The sequence below is a fragment of the Salmo salar genome, chromosome 13, assembly GCF_965601325.2.
Source record: "Salmo salar chromosome 13, fSalSal1, whole genome shotgun sequence".
Lineage (NCBI taxonomy): Eukaryota > Metazoa > Chordata > Actinopteri > Salmoniformes > Salmonidae > Salmo > Salmo salar.
The window spans coordinates 68590618-68609968 of NC_138303.1; the positions used below are offsets into that span (position 1 = coordinate 68590618).

At 43.5% G+C, this 19351-nt stretch overlaps 1 protein-coding gene across 2 annotated transcripts in view; it reads left to right on the forward strand.

Moving 5' to 3' along the window:
- Positions 1–19351, forward strand: part of LOC106567594 (RNA-binding protein Nova-1) — a 39456-nt gene that overhangs the window by 9604 nt on the left and 10501 nt on the right. For both annotated transcript variants that reach the window (XM_014137103.3, XM_014137104.3), the window contains exon 3: positions 16133–16299. In XM_014137103.3, the coding sequence (XP_013992578.2) occupies positions 16219–16299 (81 nt within the window). In that variant the 5' untranslated portion in view covers positions 16133–16218. The remainder of the gene's footprint in view (positions 1–16132; positions 16300–19351) is intronic.

Genomic DNA, 19351 nt, shown 5'->3' on the forward strand with positions numbered 1-19351 from the left:
GTGAGAGTAGTGGTTCCTCAGGACAGGCTAGAGCTAGTAATGAGTAAGTGCAGCAGGCATTGTGCTCTCTTGCTATATGAGACTTGTTCCTCTCTCAACCAGTAGATGACTTGAGACACATTTGACAGAAGTACCGAAAGTGAAGAAAAAAAGAAGAGGTATACCGTGCAACACTACTACTTAGTATACATAGAAAACACACTTTGAAGCAGTTGTGCATTTGTATCCCCTTCCTCTCGCTGGGTGGTGGATGTGTTGATAGGGCACCACCTGCTCTGCCCCTCCCCACCCTCATTGTGTTGTGAGGAGTTCAGGGAGAGGGTGCTGGCAGCGATTTCATTGGGTGCTGCTAGGGTCCCCAAAGTAAAATTTAATTACTACACCATCTCACACAATGGGCTGGAACTCTTCCAGAATGTCTGCGTGTATTCAATGTACACTTATATGACCAAATATACGAGGCATTTGCACCTGTTCAAAGTTTGCACCCGTTATTTTTACTGAGGAAAAGACAAGAAACAAAGCTAATCAATGACATTTTATTTTGACTACCTTGTTCCTACCCGCAAGTCTGTAACCTTCATTTTCTTTCTACCTTTCGTGATTTATTCCCCACTGAACTTAGTGCAAACATGTTGTAAATTCTGCTGCAATAGCTCAGTTGGTAGAGCATGGTGTTTGCAACACCAGGGTTGTGGGTTCGATTCCCACGGGGGGCCAGCACAAGAAAAAAAAAAAAAAATGTATGAAATTGTATGAAATGTATGCATTCACTACTGTAAGTCGCTCTGGATAAGAGCGTCTGCTAAATGACTAAAATGTAAATGTAAATGTAAAGACAAACAGGTAGCCTATACCATAGCAATGACTTTCCAAATGAAATCAAACTTTATTTGTCACATTCACCGAATACAACAAGTGTAAACCTTACTCACTTACAAGCTCATAACCAACAGTGCAGTTCAAGAAGAGTTAAGAAAATATTTACCAAATAGACTAAAGTAAAAAATAATAATATAAAGTAACACAATAACAATAACAATAACAAGGCTATATACGAGGGGGTACCGGTACTGAGTCAGTGTGCAGGGGTACAGGTTAGTTGAGGTAATTTGTACATGTAGGTAGGGGTGAAGTGACTATGCATAGATAATAAACAGCGAGGAGCAGCAGTGTACAAAAGGGGGGGGGGGGGGCAATGTAAATAGTCTAGTGGCGATTTTATTAATTGTTCAGCAGTCTTATGGCTTGGGGGTAGAAGCTGTTGAGGAGCCTTTTGGTCCTAGACTTGGCGCTCCGGTACCGCTTGCCGTGCGGTAGCAGAGAGAACAGTCTATATCTTGGGTGACTGGAGTCTCTGACAATTTTATGGGCTTTCCTTTGACACCACCTATTATATAGGTCCTGGATGGCAGGAAGCTTGGCCCCAGTGATGTACTGGGCCGTACGCACTACCCTCTGTAGCACCTTGCGGTCAGATGCTGAGCAGTTGCCATACCAAGCAGTGATGCAACCGGTCATGATGCTCTCGATGGTGCATCTGTAGAACCTTTTGAGGATCTGAGGACCCATGCCAAATCTTTTCACTCTCCTGAGGGGGAAAAGGTTTTGTCGTGCCCTCTTCACAACTGTCTTGGTATGTTTGGACCATGATAGTTCGTTTGTGATGTGGACACCAAGGAACTTGAAACTCTCGACCTGCTCCACTACAGCACTGTCGATGTTAATGGGGGCCAGTTCGGGCCTGCCTTTTCATATAGTCCACGATCAGCTCCTTTGTCTTTCTCACATTGAGGGAGAGGTTGTTGTCCTGGCAGCACACTGCCAGTTCTCTGACCTCCTCCCTATAGGCCGTCTCATCGTTGTCGGTGATCAGGCCTACCAATGTTGTGTCGTCAGCAAACTTAATGATGGTGTTGGAGTCAGGTTTGGCCACGCAGTCGTAGGTGAACAGGGAGTACAGGAGGGGACACACCCCTGAGGGGCCCGTGTTGAGGATCCGCGTGGCAGACATGTTGTTGCCTACTCTTACCACCTGGGGGCGGCCCGTCAGGAAGTCCAGGATCCAGTTGCAGAGGGAGGTGTTTAGTCCCAGAGTCCTTAGCTTAGTGATGAGCTTCGTGGGCACTATGGTGTTGACTACAGCTCAGCGTTCAATGAACAGCATTCTCACATAGGTGTTCCTTTTGTCCAGGTGGGAAAGGGTAGTGTGGAGTGCAATTGAGATTGCGTCATCTGTGGATCTGTTAGGGCGGTATGCGAATTGGAGTGGGTCTAGGGTGTCCGGGAGGATGCTGTTGATGTGAGCCATGACCAGCCTTTCAAAGCACTTCATGGCTACTGACGTGAGTGCTACGGGGCGGTAATCATTAAGGCAGGTTACCTTCGCTTCCTTGGGCACAGGGACTGTGGTGGTCTGCTTGAAACATGTAGGTATTACAGACTCCGTCAGGGAGAGGTTACAAATGTCAGTGAAGAGACTTGACAGTTGGTCTATCTCCATTCTGTGTTGAGCTATGAGAGGCCTATGTTGACATGTCATGTTCATACCAATATGCACAGATCACCCCTTAATCTGTAACATTGCAGGTGCCTTGGCTTACCCTACCTACAGCACAACAAGGATACAGACAGACAGACATTCCACACAGCAATCTGCTAAATAGTGATAGCCCTGGTTAGAACAACCCCACCCACCTCCAGTCTCCCATCCACCAGTGTACAGTGCTTTTGGAAAGTATTCAGACCCCTTGACTTTTTCCACATTTTGTTACGTTACAGCCTTATTCTAAAATTGATTCAATATTTTTTTCCCTTATCAGTCTACCCACAATACCCCATAATGACAAAGCGAAAAACAGGTTTTTAGAAATCTTTGCAAATTTATTATAAATAAAAACAGAAATACCTTATTTACATAGGTATTCAGACCCTTTGCTATGAGACTTGAAATTGATCTCCGGTGCATCATGTTTCCATTGAACATACTTGAGAGTCCACCTGTGGTCAATTCAATTGATTGGACATGATTTGGAAAGGTTCACACACTTGTCTATATAAGGTCCCACAGTTGACAGTGCATGTCTGAGCAAAAACCAAGCCATGAGGTCGAAGGAATTGTCATTAGAGCTCCAGGACAGGATGGTGTCGAGGCACAGATCTGGGGAGGGGTACCAAAAAATGTCAGGATCGAGGGAAAGTACAGAGAGATCATTAATGAAAGCCTGCTCCAGAGCACTCAGGACCTCAGACTTGGGCGAAGGTTCACCTTCCAATAGGACAATGACCCTAAGCATACAGCCAAGACAACACAGGAGTGGATTCTGAATGTCCTTGAATGGCCCAGCCAGAGCCTGGACTTGAACCCAATCGAACATCATTGGAGAGACCTGAAAATAGCTGTGCAGCAATGCCCTCCATCCAACCTGACAAAGCTTGAGAGAATCTCCATAGAAGATTGGGCGAAACTCCCGAAATACATGTGTGCCAAGCTTGTAGCTTCATACCCAAGAAAACTCGAGGCTCTAATCACTGCCAAAGGTGCTTCAACAAAGTACCGAGTAAAGGGTCTGAATACTTATGTAAGTGTGATCAGTTATATATATATATATATATAAACATACATTTGCAAAAAAAATATGTTTTTGCTTTGTCATTATGGGGTATTGTGTGTAGATTGATGCGGGGGGGGGGGGGGTTAATCCATTTTAGAATAAGGATGTAACATAACATTTGGAAAATGTCATTGGGTCTGAATACTTTCTGAATGCACTGTAAGACATGAAACCATGAATGGGGGAAGACCTTGATGGGAATGGGAACTGTACGACTGGGCCCTGCTGTGGTGGCCTGACATAGATGACTGGAGATAGTGAAGGGTGTGAATGATGCATGATTGTGTGTAAGGGGGACAGGCCCAGAAATAGCCTGTTTCAATCTCTCTCTCCTTGGAAGTGACCGAGCCCCAGCTGTACTCAAACTGCTCTCTCACTACGTCAATTTTCCTCTTCCCCTCTCTCCCTCTCATAGCATTTGTTCTTAATAGTTTAGAAGTTTTATCCAGATTAGATGGCATTGTGCCGTCTCTACAGAGTTTTGTTTGCATGTTTGCCTCGTAACGAACAGCCCCAGCCCCCTTTGTCATTCAATTGCATCCTTACTTAAACCATAACGGACAGAATTACCCATACCCCAGTATTTGAACAACATACTGTTCACTCATACTGTACACACGTGCATGCATTAATGTACATACGCACAAATGTGCAGACACGCATGCACACACACACACAAACACACAAATTTCACAGCAGCTGAAAATTAAGCTGAGAGTCCTTGGTAAGGGCGCAAAGAACCAACAATCCAGGCTCCCTGCTTTGTGCAGCAGGCCGTCAGCTCCGCTAGCATATAAAGTTACACACTGTGCTTCACAAACAGATAAAATAGTTATGATGTCATAGGAATATGGTGCTGATGTTTTTGATTAGCCGAAAAACAGAAAGACTGACCTCACCCTGAAAAACAACACCATGTCAGTCCATTTTGAGTGAGGTAGTTCGATCAAAAAGCATGTTACATAGTTAGTAACCTCATTGAAATGCTTTGAAGACAGCCTTTTAGTATTCAGAGTGAAACACAGATAGTTGTTACTGCTTTATTGCCCTCTGCAGTTAAAAAATTGCAGGCTTTTACTGAAGCCACTGGACTCCAGATTCAAGGTCCTAATTCATTCTGCCTTTGGAACTACTGCCCTGTCTGCCAGACCTCCCTCTAAGATTAAACACACTGTTACTCAAATTCTTATTACACACATATCAGAACCTATATTATAACTGCTCCTAATAACGCTGTCAAGTAAACCAAGATCCCAGAGAACCTCAATCCCACCCAAATTACTTGGAAAGAAACCATTGCGGTCCTTAACCAGTCTCAGTCAATGTATGACAGCACTTTGAGGCACAGGCACAAGTGTACGTAAACCCATGATGCAACCTACAGTAGTAGCCCCATAGGGACTATACTCTGTAAAAGCCCACACAGCATAACTACTGAAAGACAATATGGTTGAATGTCTTTACTTCGGACTAAGATGGGAACAGTAGCAGCCAGCCGGAGTTGGATCGAGTTTGAGTGAGATCCTGTGCCGTCACCAGACTGTGTGGGCTGTGTGTTTTGATAACTTTGACGGACATTTCCTGAAGTTGACAAGTTCTTCTAAGGGCAGATGTGTGTCACCCAATTCTGTAAGGGGAGATGAACTCACATTAAAAGGAAAGGAACACAAATGGCCCGGACTGGCTAGAGTGGAGTGGTGTCAACCCGCAAAAGTAACAGGCCGGTCTCAACCAGCCGGTCTTCCTGGTAGGAGAAAACTCCCCTGAGTTAGAAGGTTAGGATGACTCTCGTCGCTAACAGAGAACCCCCCCCCCCCCCAGTTAAAAGGTCTTGTCACTAGTATTGAATACATTTTTCACTTATTGGATTGTTGTATTTGATCAGATTTCTGTTCACCAACAAGTCATTTCAACAGTCGATTAATTTATTTGTATTTTGATAGATATAACACAATGTAGTGCTTATTGTAAAGCTGGTGGTGTGAGATTGAATGAATGATGTGGGTGTAGAAGTATTTCAAATCATATTTTATTTGTCACATGCGCCGAATACAACAGGTGTAGGTAGACCTTACCGTGAAATGCTTAGTTACAAGTCCTTAACCAACAATGCAGTTCAAGAAATAAAGTTAAGAAAATATTTACTAAATAAAGTAACGTAAAAAAATTATATCTAAAAGTAATACAAGAAAATTACATAACAATAACGAGGCAATATACAGGAGGTACCGGTACCGAGTCAATGTGCGGGGGTACAGTTTAGTCAAGGTAATTTGTTAAGTGACTATGCATAGATAATAAACAGCGAGTAGCAGCAGTGTAAAAACAAATGTAAATAGTCCTGGTGGCCATTTGATTAATTGTTCAGCAGTCTTATGGCTTGGGGGTAGAAGCTGTTAAGGAACCTTTTGGACCTAGACTTGGCACTCTGGTACTGCTTGCCGCGCAGTAGCAGAGAGAACAGTCTATGACTTGGGTGACTGATGTCTTTGACCATTTTTGGGGCCTTCCTCTGACACCACCTAGTATATCTATCTATCTATCTATCTATCTATCTATCTATCTATCTATCTATCTATCTATCTATCTATCTATCTATCTATCTATCTATCTATCTATCTATCTATCTATCTATCTATCTATCTATCTATCTATCTATCTATCTATCTATCTATCTATCTATCTATCTATCTATCTATCTATCTATCAAATGTATTTATAAAGCCCTTTTTACATCAGCCGATGTCACAAAGTGCTGTACAGAAACCCAGCCTAAAAACCCAAACAGCAAGCAATGCAGATATAGAAGCACGGTGGCTAGGAAAAACTCCCTAGAAAGGCAGGAACCTAGGATGAAACCTCGAGAGGAACCAGGCTCTGAGGGGTGGCCAGTCCTCTTCTGGCTGTGCCAGGTGGAGATTATAACAGTACATGGCCAAGATGTTCAAACATTCATAGATGACCAGCAGGGTCAAATAATAATAATCACAGTGGTTGTCGAGGTTGCACCTCAGGAGTAAATGTCAGTTGGCTTTTCATAGCCGATCATTCAGAGTTAGAGACAACAGGTGCGGTAGAGAGAGAGAGTCGAAAACAGCATGTCCGGAACAAGGTTGCACGTCCGGTGAACAGTGAACATGTCAGGGGTCCATAGCCGCATGCAGAACAGTTGAAACTGGAGCAGCAGCACGACCAGGTGGACTGGGGACAGCAAGTAGTCATCAGGCCAGGTAGTCCTGAGGCATGGTCCTAGAGAAAAGAGAGAGAGAGTTAGAGGGAGCATAATTAAATTCACACAGGACACCGGATAAGACAGGAGAAATACTCCAGATATAACAGACTGACCCTAGCGCCCCAACACATAAACTATTGCAGCATAAATACTGGAAGCAGAGACAGGAGGGGTTGGGAGACACTGTGGCCCAAACCGGACAGGAAGATCACATCAGTGTCTCAACCCACTCAAGTGACGCACCCCTCCTAGGGACGGCATGTAAGAGCACCAGTAAGCCAGTGACTCAGCCCCCGTAATAGGGTTAGAGGCAAAGAATCCCAGTGGAGAGAGGGGAACCGGCCAGGCAGAGACAGCAAGGGCGGTTCGTCACTCCAGTGCCTTTCTGTTCACCTTCAAACTCCTGGGCCAGACAACACTCAATCATAGGACCTACTGAAGAGATGAGTCTTCAATAAAGACTTAAAGGTCAAGACCGAGTCTGCGTCTCTCACATGGATAGGCAGACCATTCCATAAAAATGGAGCTCAATAGGAGAAAGCCCTGCCTCCAGCTCTTTGTTTAGAAATTCTAAGGACAATATATAGGTCAATCCAAGATGGCAGCATGTCAAGTCGTTTGTCTGTGACTAGTAGTTTTTAACCTACTAATAACCTATTAATTTATGGTGGAGCAAATATACAATTTCCTTGTTGTGTAGTGCAAACTATTTTGTTTTGCTGGTGCAAAGATCGCAGGTCTCCCTCAACTCTGATAAAAAAAAAAATGCTATTTGCACTTCTTCACTTGAAGTTTACCAAAGTAACTCTCTCTCTGGCTGGCCTGGGTTCTATCCTCAGCTTTCCCTCTGCAGAGTGTCTCGTCCAAGCTGGCTATCAGAGGCAGCTCAACAATCCCCAACCCGTTCTCTCAATCAACCCCCACACCCAATCTACTCACACAATCACATACAGACTCATACATACACACAGTCCCTCTCTCCCCTTACCTTTCCTTGGCCTCTATTTCTTACATCTCTCAGAGAAAATGTCAATTTTTGTGGTATTGCTTTGTGCACTGACTTTACTGAACTCTGAAGAAAACACACATTGTCGCTGGGTGAGTACATCTGACAATGTGCTCTCCCGTCCATTAGACATTTTGTCTGCGGGAACTCGCTCTTTTTCACTCGGTCTACTCGTCCAAGTGCCGATGCATTTGTGGCATGATGTGAACAGTACAAACTTGTGTCACTACCAAAGTCTAATGGTTTTAAATGACTGTTTTGTATCGTTTGGAAACTCACTTGTAGAATTTGCGTGCAGTATGTCTATTAAAAAAGAGAAGCCGTGGAAGGTTATTAAACAGAGGTGCCTAGTTATTCTAATTTTGTTGATATCAGGTAATGTTCAGCCTAACCCTGGCCCTGATATGCAATGTCTCCAAACCCCCTCTGATTTTAAATCTAGATCTGGTTTTGGTATTTTTCATTAAAATGTACGCATGTTGTCAAAAATGGATGGGGTTAGGATTTGGGCTAAATCAACTGATGCTGATGTAATTGTCTTTTCTGAAACCTGGCTCAGCAAGTCTGTTCTTGATAAGGATATTTGTATAAATGGTTACAGTGTGTATCGCACTGATCAAGTTAAGAAAGGTGGGGGTGTGGCTATATATGTAAAGACTAAATTCCTTGTTAGTGTGGCAAAGTCTGAAACTATTTATAAACAGTTGGAATTTCTTGCTTTGAATCTTGAGGTTTCAAAGGGTCTTTCTATAACTGTGATTGGCTGTTATAGACCCCCCTCTGCTCTCTATAACTGTGATTGGCTGTTATAGACCCCCCTCTGCTCTCTATAACTGTGATTGGCTGTTATAGACCCCCCTCTGCTCTCTATAACTGTGATTGGCTGTTATAGACCCCCCTCTGCTCTCTATAACTGTGATTGGCTGTTATAGACCCCCCTCTGCTCTCTGTAACTGTGATTGGCTGTTATAGACCCCCCTCTGCTCTCGGTGATGCATTTTCTTCTCTGACGCACTTTATGTCTAAACTTCTTTACAGTGAAATGATCTTGATTGGTGATCTCAACTGGTGTTGGTTAAAGTCGGTGTCTGATGATTATAAAATGTATTGTAATTCTATGAATCTTACTGTACCCAGTTGAATAACTCACCCACATCTCAAACGTCCAGAGAAATCTACCCTGATTGATTTGATATTGACAAATGTTCCACATAAATATTCCGTGGTTGGTGTTTTCTGTAATGATTTAAGTGACCATTGTGCTGTTGTTGCTGTTAGAAATACTAAGGTTCCTAAAACAAACCCACGCTTTATTCGTAAGACATTTAAAGAGTTTTAATGAGCAGGCTTTCTTTCATGATTTGTTTTATTTTGACTGGAGCAAGATTGAGCTTATTCCTGATGTGTAAACTGCCTGGAAATTCTTTCAGGATGTTTTTTTTATCCAAATAGTAAACAAACATGCCCCATTTCACAGGTTCAGGGTTAAAGGGTGAGATAATCCAGGGTTTTCTTCTGAGCTGTCTTGTATTATTCACAAACGTAATCTAGCTTGGGCTAAATCAAGGAAATCATGTTCTGACGCTGATTGGCTTCTTTTTAGGCAGCTATGAAACAAGTGTTCTTTTCTTCTCAGGAAGGCCAAGTCTGAATATTTTACGTCTGTTATGACTGATAACAAGAATGACCCTAGAAAGTTTTGGAAGGCTATTAAGTCTATGTCTGGTAATGTTAATGAATTACTGTCATGTGTATTGAAGGACTCTGTGGTTGAATATGCAACTGAAATGCTGAATTGTTTCAATGAGCACTTTGTATCATCTGGTAGGCTGTTTGATTCAGTATCCTCTGTCTCTGTACAATCCTGTGTGGATGAACCAGTGAGAGCTGGTCCAACTTTAATTTTTTTGCCATTCTCAGTGCAGGTGGTACATAAAAGCCCTGAAATCCTTAGATCAGAGAAAGCCTGCAGGTCCTGATCTTCTTGATCCCTGCTTTTTAAAACTGGCAACTGATTTCATAGCTGAACCACTTACATATCTGTTCAATCTAACCCTGGAATGTAATGAAATTTCAAAGATCTGGATATCAGCATTTGTCCTACCACTTTTAATAAAAGAGGGAGATCCAACTCTTTTAAATAATTATAGGCCAATCTAAAAGCTGTCACCCCTGGCGAAAATACTTGAAACCTTTTTATATACTAACTCTATTTTATCAACGTACCAATCTGGCTTCAGGAAGAAGCATAACACAATTACAGCAGCCGTTAAGGTTTTAAATGATATCACTCAAGTCCTTGACTTCTCTAAGGCTTTTGATACAGTTGATCATGCTATACTGAGTCAAAGATTGTCGAGCTTAGGTCTTTCAGAGCATTCAGTTGCATTGTTTGCTAACTATCTGTCTGATATAACTCAGTGCACTCAATTTGATGGACTCATGTCTGTTAAATTGTCTGTCTGTAATGGTGTTTCCATTCCCCTCTTATTCAAATCAAATCAAATTTATTTATATAGCCCTTCGTACATCAGCTGATATCTCAAAGTGCTGTACAGAAACCCAGCCTAAAACCCCAAACAGCAAGCAATGCATGTGAAAGAAGCACGGTGGCTAGGAAAAACTCCCTAGGAAAAACTCCCTAGAAAGGCCAAAAACCTAGGAAGATACCTAGAGAGGAACCAGGCTATGAGGGGTGGCCAGTCCTCTTCTGGCTGTGCAGGGTGGATATTATAACAGAACATGGTCAAGATGTTAAAATGTTCATAAATGACCAGCATGGTCAAATAATAATAATCATAGTAGTTGTCGAGGGTGCAACAAGCACGTCCGGTGAACAGGTCAGGGTTCCATAGCCGCAGGCAGAACAGTTGAGACTGGAGCAGCAGCACGGCCAGGTGGACTGGGGACAGCAAGGAGTCATCATACCAGGTAGTCCTGAGGCATGGTCCTAGGGCTCAGGTCCTCCGAGAGAAAGACAGAAAGAGAGAAAGAGAGAATTAGAGAGAGCATATTTAAATTCACACAGGACACCGGATAAGACAAGAGAAATACTCCAGATGTAACAGGCTGACCCTAGCCCCCCGACACAAAAAACTACTGCAGCATAAATAATTTAGACAAAAATGTGCAAAATGCGCAACTTCACTTTTATGTTGATGATACTGTTATTTATTATTGTGCCTCGTCTCTCACAAAAGCTTTCCAGAACTTGCTAACTGCTTTTTATATTGTTCAACATACCTTGTGTCAATTGAAGCTTATCCTCAGTATTGACAAAACTAAACTAATGGTGTTTTCTAAAGCAAGAAATAGACCTCTGAACCTTTCACCTATTACTACCTGTCAGGGCAATGAGATTGACACTGTAACCTCATATAAATATCTTGGAATTTGAATTGATGATGGCCTCTCTTTTAAATTGCATATTCAACAACTAATAAAAAAAGGCATTTTATATTGTTCAGAAATGTGGTGAGTACTCTCTTTGTTCGCAGGACTTTTTATTTATTTATTTTTTATTTCCCCTTTTATTTAACCAGGTAGGCAAGTTGAGAACAAGTTCTCATTTACAATTGCGACCTGGCCAAGATAAAGCAAAGCAGTTCGACAACATACAAAAACACAGAGTTACACATGGAGTAAAACAACATACAATCAATGATACAGTAGACAAAAATAAGACTATATACAATGTGAGTAAATGATGTCAGATAAGGGAAGTAAAGGCAAAAAAGGCCATGGTGGCAAAGTAAATAAAGTATAGCATGTAAAACACTGGAATGGTAGATTTATAACTTGAAGAAAGTTCAAAGTTAAAATATAAATAATATGGTGCAAAGGAGCAAAATAATAAATAAAATAAATAAATACAGTAGGGGTAGTAGATTGGGCTAAATTATAGATGGGCTATGTACAGGTGCAGTGATCTGGGAGCTGCTCTGATAGCTGGTGCTTAAAGCTAGTGAGGGAGATAAGTGTTTCCAGTTTCAGAGATTTTTGTAGAGATTTTTGTATCCTGCTAACTGTTCCAAATGTCCGAACTGAATTTGGTAAAAAGGCTTTTATGTACTCTGCGCCATCGGCTTGGAACGCCTTACAAAATACTTTTCAACTGGAAGAACCGATTTGTGTTTTTAAATCATTGATGCAGGATTTTGAGGCTGATTCCCTGACCTGTCAATGTTTTTAATTTGCTGTTTTAGGATTTTGTTATACTCTTGTGAATTCTCTGTTTTTTTACTAGATTGCTTGTAGTTTTTCATGTTGTCTGTCTGTAATTGTGTAATGACTTGGTGCTGCCTATCTTGGCCAGGACGCTGTTGAAAAAGAGATTTCAAATCTCAATGAGCCCTTACTGGTTAAATAAAGGTTAAATAAAATGTTTTAATATATAGGTACTGGATGGCATGAAGCTTAAGCCCCAGTGATGTACTGGGACATATGCACTAACCTACAGTGAGGGAAAAAAGTATTTGATCCCCTGCTGATTTTGTACGTTTTCCCACTGACAAAGAAATTATCAGTCTATAATTTTAATGGTAGGTTTATTTGAACAGTGAGAGACAGAATAACAACAAAAAAATCCAGAAAAACGCATGTCAAAAATGTTATAAAATGATTTGCATTTTAATGAGGGAAATAAGTATTTGACCCATCTGCAAAACATGACTTAGTACTTGGTGGCAAAACCCTTGTTGGCAATCACAGAGGTCAGACGTTTCTTGTAGTTGGCCACCAGGTCTGCAAACATCTCAGGAGGGATTTTATCCCACTCCTCTTTGCAGATCTTCTCCAAGTCATTAAGGTTTCGAGGCTGACATTTGGCAATTCGAACCTCCACAGATTTTCTATGGGATTAAGGTCTGGAGACTGGCTAGGCCACTCCAGGACCTTAATGTGCTTCTTCTTGAGCCACTCCTTTGTTGGCTTGGCCGTGTGTTTTGGGTCATTGTCATGCTGGAATACCCATCCACGACCCATTTTCAATGCCCTGGCTGAGCGAAGGAGGTTCTCACCCAAGATTTGATGGTACATGGCCCCGTCCATTGTCCCTTTGATGCGGTGAAGTTGTCCTGTCTCCTTAGCAGAAAAACACCCCCAAAGCATAATGTTTCAACCTCCATGTTTGACGGTGGGGATGGTGTTCTTGGGGTCATAGGCAGCATTCCTCCTCCTCCTCCAAACACGGCGAGTTGAGTTGATGCCAAAGAGCTCCATTTTGTTCTCATCTGACCACAACACTTTCACCCAGTTGTCCTCTGAATCATTCAGATGTTCATTGGCAAACTTCAGACGGGCATGTATATGTGCTTTCTTGAGCAGGGGGACCTTGCGGGCGCTGCAGGATTTCAGTCCTTCACGGCGTAGTGTGTTACCAATTGTTTTCTTGGTGACTATGGTCCCAGCTGCCTTGAGATCATTGACAAGATCCTCCCGTGTAGTTCTGGGCTGATTCCTCACCGTTCTCATGATCATTGCAATTCCAGGGGTTGAGATCTTGCATGGAGCCCCAGGCCGAGGGAGATTGACAGTTCTTTTGTGTTTCTTCCATTTGCGAATAATCGCACCAACTGTTGTCACCTTCTCACCAAGCTGCTTGGCGATGGTCTTGTAGCCCATTCCAGCCTTGTGTAGGTCTACAATCTTGTCCCTGACATCCTTGGAGAGCTCTTTGGTCTTGGCCATGGTGGAGAGTTTTGAATCTGATTGATTGCTTCTGGCTCCCAGGTGTCTTTTATACAGGTAACAAACTGAGATTAGGAGCACTCCCTTTAAGAGTGTGCTCCTAATCTCAGCTCGTTACCTGTATAAAAGACACCTGGGAGCCAGAAATCTTTCTGATTGAGAGGGTGTCAAATACTTATTTCCCTCATTAAAATGAAAATCAATTTATAACATTTTTGACATGCGTTGTTCTGGATTTTTTTGTTGTTATTCTGTCTCTCACTGTTCAAATAAACCTACCATTAAAATTATAGACTGATCATTTCTTTGTCAGTGGGCAAATGTACAAAATCAGCAGGGGATCAAATACTTTTTTCCCTCACTGTATATAGCGCTTTACGTTCAGATGCTGAGCAGTTGCCATACCAGGCGGTAATGCAACCGGTCATCATGCTCTCAATAGTGGAGCTGTAGTGGAGCTTTTTAAGGATCTGGGGACTCATGCCAAATATTTTCAGTCTGCTGAGGGGGAAAAGGTGTCATGCCCTCACAACTGTCTTGGTGTGTTTGGACCATGATAGTTCATTGGTCTTATGGACACCAAGGAGCTTGAAACTCTCGACCCGCTACATTACTGCCCTGTCGAAGTTAATGGGGACCTGTTCGGCCCTCCTTTTCCTATAGTCCACAGCTCTTTTGTCTTGCTCAGATTGAGGGAGAAGTTGTTGTCCTGGCACCACACTGCCAGGACTGTGACCTCCTCCCTATAGGCTATATCATCGTTGTCAGTGATCAGGCTTACAACTGTTGTGTCGTCAGCAAACATTATGATGGTGTTGGAGTCATGCATGGCCACGCAGTCATGGGTGAACAGGGAGTACAAGAGGGGACTAAGCACGGGCCCCAGTGTTGAGGATCAGTGTGTCAGATGTGTTGTTGCCTACTCTTACCACCTGGGGGTGGCCTGTCAGGAAGTTCAGGATCCAGTTGCAGAGGGAGTTGTTAAGTCCCAGGGTCCTTAGCTTAGTGATGAGCTTTGATAGTGTTAATGTGAGCCATGACAAGCCTTTCAAAGCACTTCAAGGCTACCAACGTGATTGCTACAGGGCGGTAATCGGCAGGTTAACTTCGCTTTCTTGGGCACAGGGACTATGGTGGTCTGTTTGAAACATGTGGGTGTATTACAGACTCGGTCAGGGAGAGGTTGAACATGTTTGAAGACACTTGCCAGTTGGTCCGCACATGCTTTGAGTACACATCCTGGTAATCCGTCTGGCCCTACAGCTTTGTGAATGTTGGCCTGTTTAAAGGTCTTGCTCACATTGGCTACGGAAGAGCGTGATTGCACAGTCATCCAGAACAGCTGATGCTCTCATGCATGCTTCAGTTTTGCTTGCCTCGAAGCGAGCATAAAAGGCATTTAGCTCGTCTGGTAGGCTCGCGTCACTGGGCAGCTCGTGGCTGGGTTTCCCTTTGTTGTCCGTAATAGTTTTCAAGCCCTGCCACATTCGACGAGCATCAGAGCCGGTGTAGTAGGATTCAATCTTAGTCCTGTATTGAGTCTTTGCCTGTTTGATGGTTCATCTGAGGGCATAGCGGGATTTCTTGTAAGCGTCTGGATCCAGCTCCTTGAAAGCGACAGCGCTGGCCTTTAGCTCGGTGCGGATGTTGCCTGTAATCCATGGCTTCTGGTTGGGATATGTATGAGTCACTGGTACTTCTTGCTTTAGTTTTTGCTTGTAAGCAGGAATCAGGAGGATATAATTATGGTCAGATTTGCCAAATGGAGGGCTTTTTATGCGTCTCTGTGTGTGGAGTAAAGGTGGTCTCGAGTTTTTTTCCCTCTGGTTCCACATGTGACATGCTGGTAGAAATGAGGTAAAAGATATTTAAGATTGCCTTGAATATGAATCTGTGCATAGGAAGGAGAGAAATAAAGCAAGGCAGATGAGGGGAGTAAGAGAGGGAGAGAAAGAGAAGGAGTCAAAGGAAGAGAAGCAGGCTGTAGAAAGGACATGCTGTTACATCACCTGTTTCCACAGCGCAGCTCCTTAACCATGGCAACGGAATTCCGGTAGGCCCGACAACGGGGGTGTAGAAAGAAACTTGGAAGAGGGAAGGGTGTGTGGAGACTATGGACGGGGCAGTGGGGAAAGGAAAGGCCCTGCATTCCAGGGCCCTGGAAGAGTTACATCATTTAGGAGGAATCCTACTCTTTTAGCTGCTCTATTTTTGAGCGCCTACTTGGGGGTGGAGTATTATGTGATAGGTTAGCAATTAGCACCACTACATAAAGAAACTGTGATATCAAATCTTGAGCATCCATTGTTTTCTGCAAATAGTCACTGCATAAGTAGCTATTCAGTTATAAATGAGGTTGCTTTGCAACACTAAGTACTAGTTTTAGTAAAACAGGTACTTGATAAAAACATGTTTTATCCAAGAAATCCTTTTCCTTAAATGGAACAAGGAAGTCTCTTGCAAGTGATATACTACAGCCATAGCAGACGCTGACCCCAAGGCACAAGAATCTATGTTCTCACAAGACTGTGATCCCAAAGAAAGTAGTATTGATACACCGAGATGGATATGTTTTCTGTTCTCTTCACACAGGAACCACAGAGCGTGTATGTCTGATACAGGGTACAGTCGAGGCGCTGAATAGCGTCCACAGCTTCATCGCGGAGAAAGTCCGTGAGATGCCTCAGAGCGCCCAGAAAACAGAGCCAGTCAGCATACTGCAACCACAGACCACTGTCAACCCCGACCGCGTCAAACAGGTGAGGCACGGTCCACTCACAGTCAGCTAGCCCTGACCGACCATCATACTTGACAGATCAAAGCATGTTCCTTCCCTGATGATCTGTCTGTATGTCTACAATATTGACATGTCATAAGCAGGGTTTCCAGGTCTAACTAAAATTTCTAACCCAATGACCACTCAAAACCCGTCCAGAAGGCCTGAAAAGTAGCCCACATTTTTTCTGCAACAAGAGAGGAGTTGACACATGTATGCAATAAACCCTTTTTCCATAACCTTATCGGGCCAATTAAGAAGAAATATCGACGCAACTTGTAATGACATTAGAAGCTGCATCTGGTTTTCATCAAAATAATAAATGCGAGCTATGACGTGACGTAATAAAGGAATTTGAATATGTTGCAAGAATGCCTGGATACAGCCATTAGCCGTGTATTGGCCATATACCACAAACCCCCAAGGTGCCTTATTGCGATTATAAACTGGTTCAAAATGTAATTAGAGCAGTAAAAATAAATGTTTTGTCATACCCGTGGTATACCACGGCTGTCATTCAATCAGCATTCAGGGCTCGAACCACCCAGTCTATAATTGTAAATAAATCCCTTTTGCGCATGTGCATAACTATAAATATATCAGACAGGAGAGTTTGAGTGATGAAAGTTAGACAGAGGATTTCAAAGTCTCTGCGCAAAAAACACTTAAAAAAACTGGCAATTGTGCCGTTATTATGTCAGATGTTAAGACTACAAACCGTTATAAATGGCCCATTTGCGAGATTGTCTTGTCATTTCAATAGGCATAGGCTACAGACTAAAATCTGGGTTTATGATTGCAATTCAACTTTGCCTTGGTTTTCAAATCAAATCAAAGTTTATTTGTCACGTGCACCGAATACAACAGGTCTAGATCTTACAGTGAAATGCTTACTTACAGGCTCCAACCAATAGTGCAAAAAAGGTATTAGGTGAACAATAGGTAAGTAAAGAAATAAAAACAACAGTAAAAAGACAGTGAAAAACAGTAGCAAGGGTATAAAAGTAGTGAGGCTACATACAGACACCGGTTATTCAGGCTGATTGAGGTAGTATGTACATGTAGATATGGTTAAAGTGACTATCCATATATGATGAACAGAGAGTAGCAGTAGCGTAAAGAGGGGTTGGCGAGTGGCGGGACACAATGCAGATATCCTGGTTAGCCAATGTGCGGGAGCACTGGTTGGTCGGGCCAATTGAGGTAGTATGTACAAATGTACATGAATGTATAGTTAAAGTGACTGTCCATATATGATAAACAGAGAGTAGCAGCAGCGTAAAAGAGGGGTTGGTGGGGGGGGGGGGGGGGGCACACAATGCAAATAGTCTGGGAATCCATTTGATTACCTGTTCAGGAGTCTTATGGCTTGGGGGTAAAAACTGTTGAGAAGACTTTTTGTCCTAGACTTGGCACTCCGGCACCGCTTGCCATGCAGTAGTAGAGAGAACAGTCTATGACTGGGGTGGCAATTTGAACATTTTTAGGGCCTTCCTCTGACACCGCCTCGTGTAGAGGTCCTGGATGGCAGGCAGCTCAGCCCCAGTGACGTACTGGGCTGTACGCACTATCCTCTGTGGTGCCTTGCGGTCGGAGGCCGAGGAATTGCTGTACCAGGCAGTGATGCAACCAGTCAGGATGCTCTCAATGTTAAAGCTGTAGAACCTTTTGAGGATCTCAGGACCCATGCCAAATCTTTTTAGTTTCCTGAGGGGGAATAGGCTTTCTCGCGCCCTCTTCACGACTGTCTTGGTGTGTTTGAACTATTCAAGTTTGTTGGTGATGTGGACACCAAGGAACTTGAAGCTCTCAACCTGCTCCACTACAGCCCCGACGATGAGAATGGGGGCGTACTTGGTCCTCCTTTTCCTGTAGTCCACAATCATCTCCTTAGTCTTGGTTACGTTGAGGGATAGGTTGTTGTTCTGGCACCACCTGGCCAGGTCTCTGACCTCCTCCCTATAGGCTGTCTCATCATTGTCGGTGATCAGGCCTACCACTGTCGTGTCGTCTGCAAACTTAATGATGGTGTTGGAGTCGTGCCTGGCCATGCAGTCATGGGTGAACATGGAGTACAGGAGGGGACTGAGCACACACCCCAGGGGGGCTCCAAGGTTGATGAAAAGCGTGGCAGATGTGTTGCTACCTACCATCACCACCTGGGGGCGGCATGTCAGGAAGTCCAGGATCCAGTTGCAGAGGGAGGTGTTTAGTCCCAGGATCCTTAGCTTAGTGATGAGCTTTGAGGGTACTAAGGTGTTGAACGCTGAGCTGTAGTCAATGAATAGCATTCTCACATAGGTGTTCCTTTTGTCCAGGTGGGAAAGGGCAGTGTGGAGTGCAATAGAGATTGCATCATCTGTGGATCTGTTTGGGCAGTATGCAAATTGGAGTGGGTCTAGGGTTTCTGGGATAATGGTGTTGATGTGAGCCATTTACCAGCCTTTCAAAGCACTTAATGGCTACGGACATGAGTGAGTCATTTAGGCAGGTTGCCTTTGTGTTCTTGGGCACAGGGACTATGGTGGTCTGCTTGAAACACGTTGGTATTACAGGCTCAATCAGGGACATGTTGAAAATGTCAGTGAAGACACCTGCCAGTTGGTCAGCACATGCCCGGAGCACACGTCCTGGTAATCCATCTGGCCCCGCAGCCTTGTGTATTTTGACCTGTTTCAAGGTCTTACGTCGGCTATGGAGAGCGTGATCACAGTTTCGTCCAGAACAGCTGATGCTCTCATGCATGCCTCAGTGTTGCTTGCCTCGAAGCGAGCATAGAAGTGATTTAGCTCATCTGGTAGGCTCATGTCACTGGGCAGCTCGTGGCTGTGCTTCCCTTTGGAGTCTGTAATAGTTTGCAAGCCCTGCCATGAAAGACGAGCGTCGGAGCCGGTGTAGTATGATTCAATCTTAGCCCTGTATTGACGCTTTGCCTGTTTGATGGTTCGTCGCAGGGCATAGCAGGATTTCTTGTAAGCTTCTGGCTTAGAGTCCCACACCTTGAAAGTGGCAGCTCTGCCCTTTAGCTCAGTGCG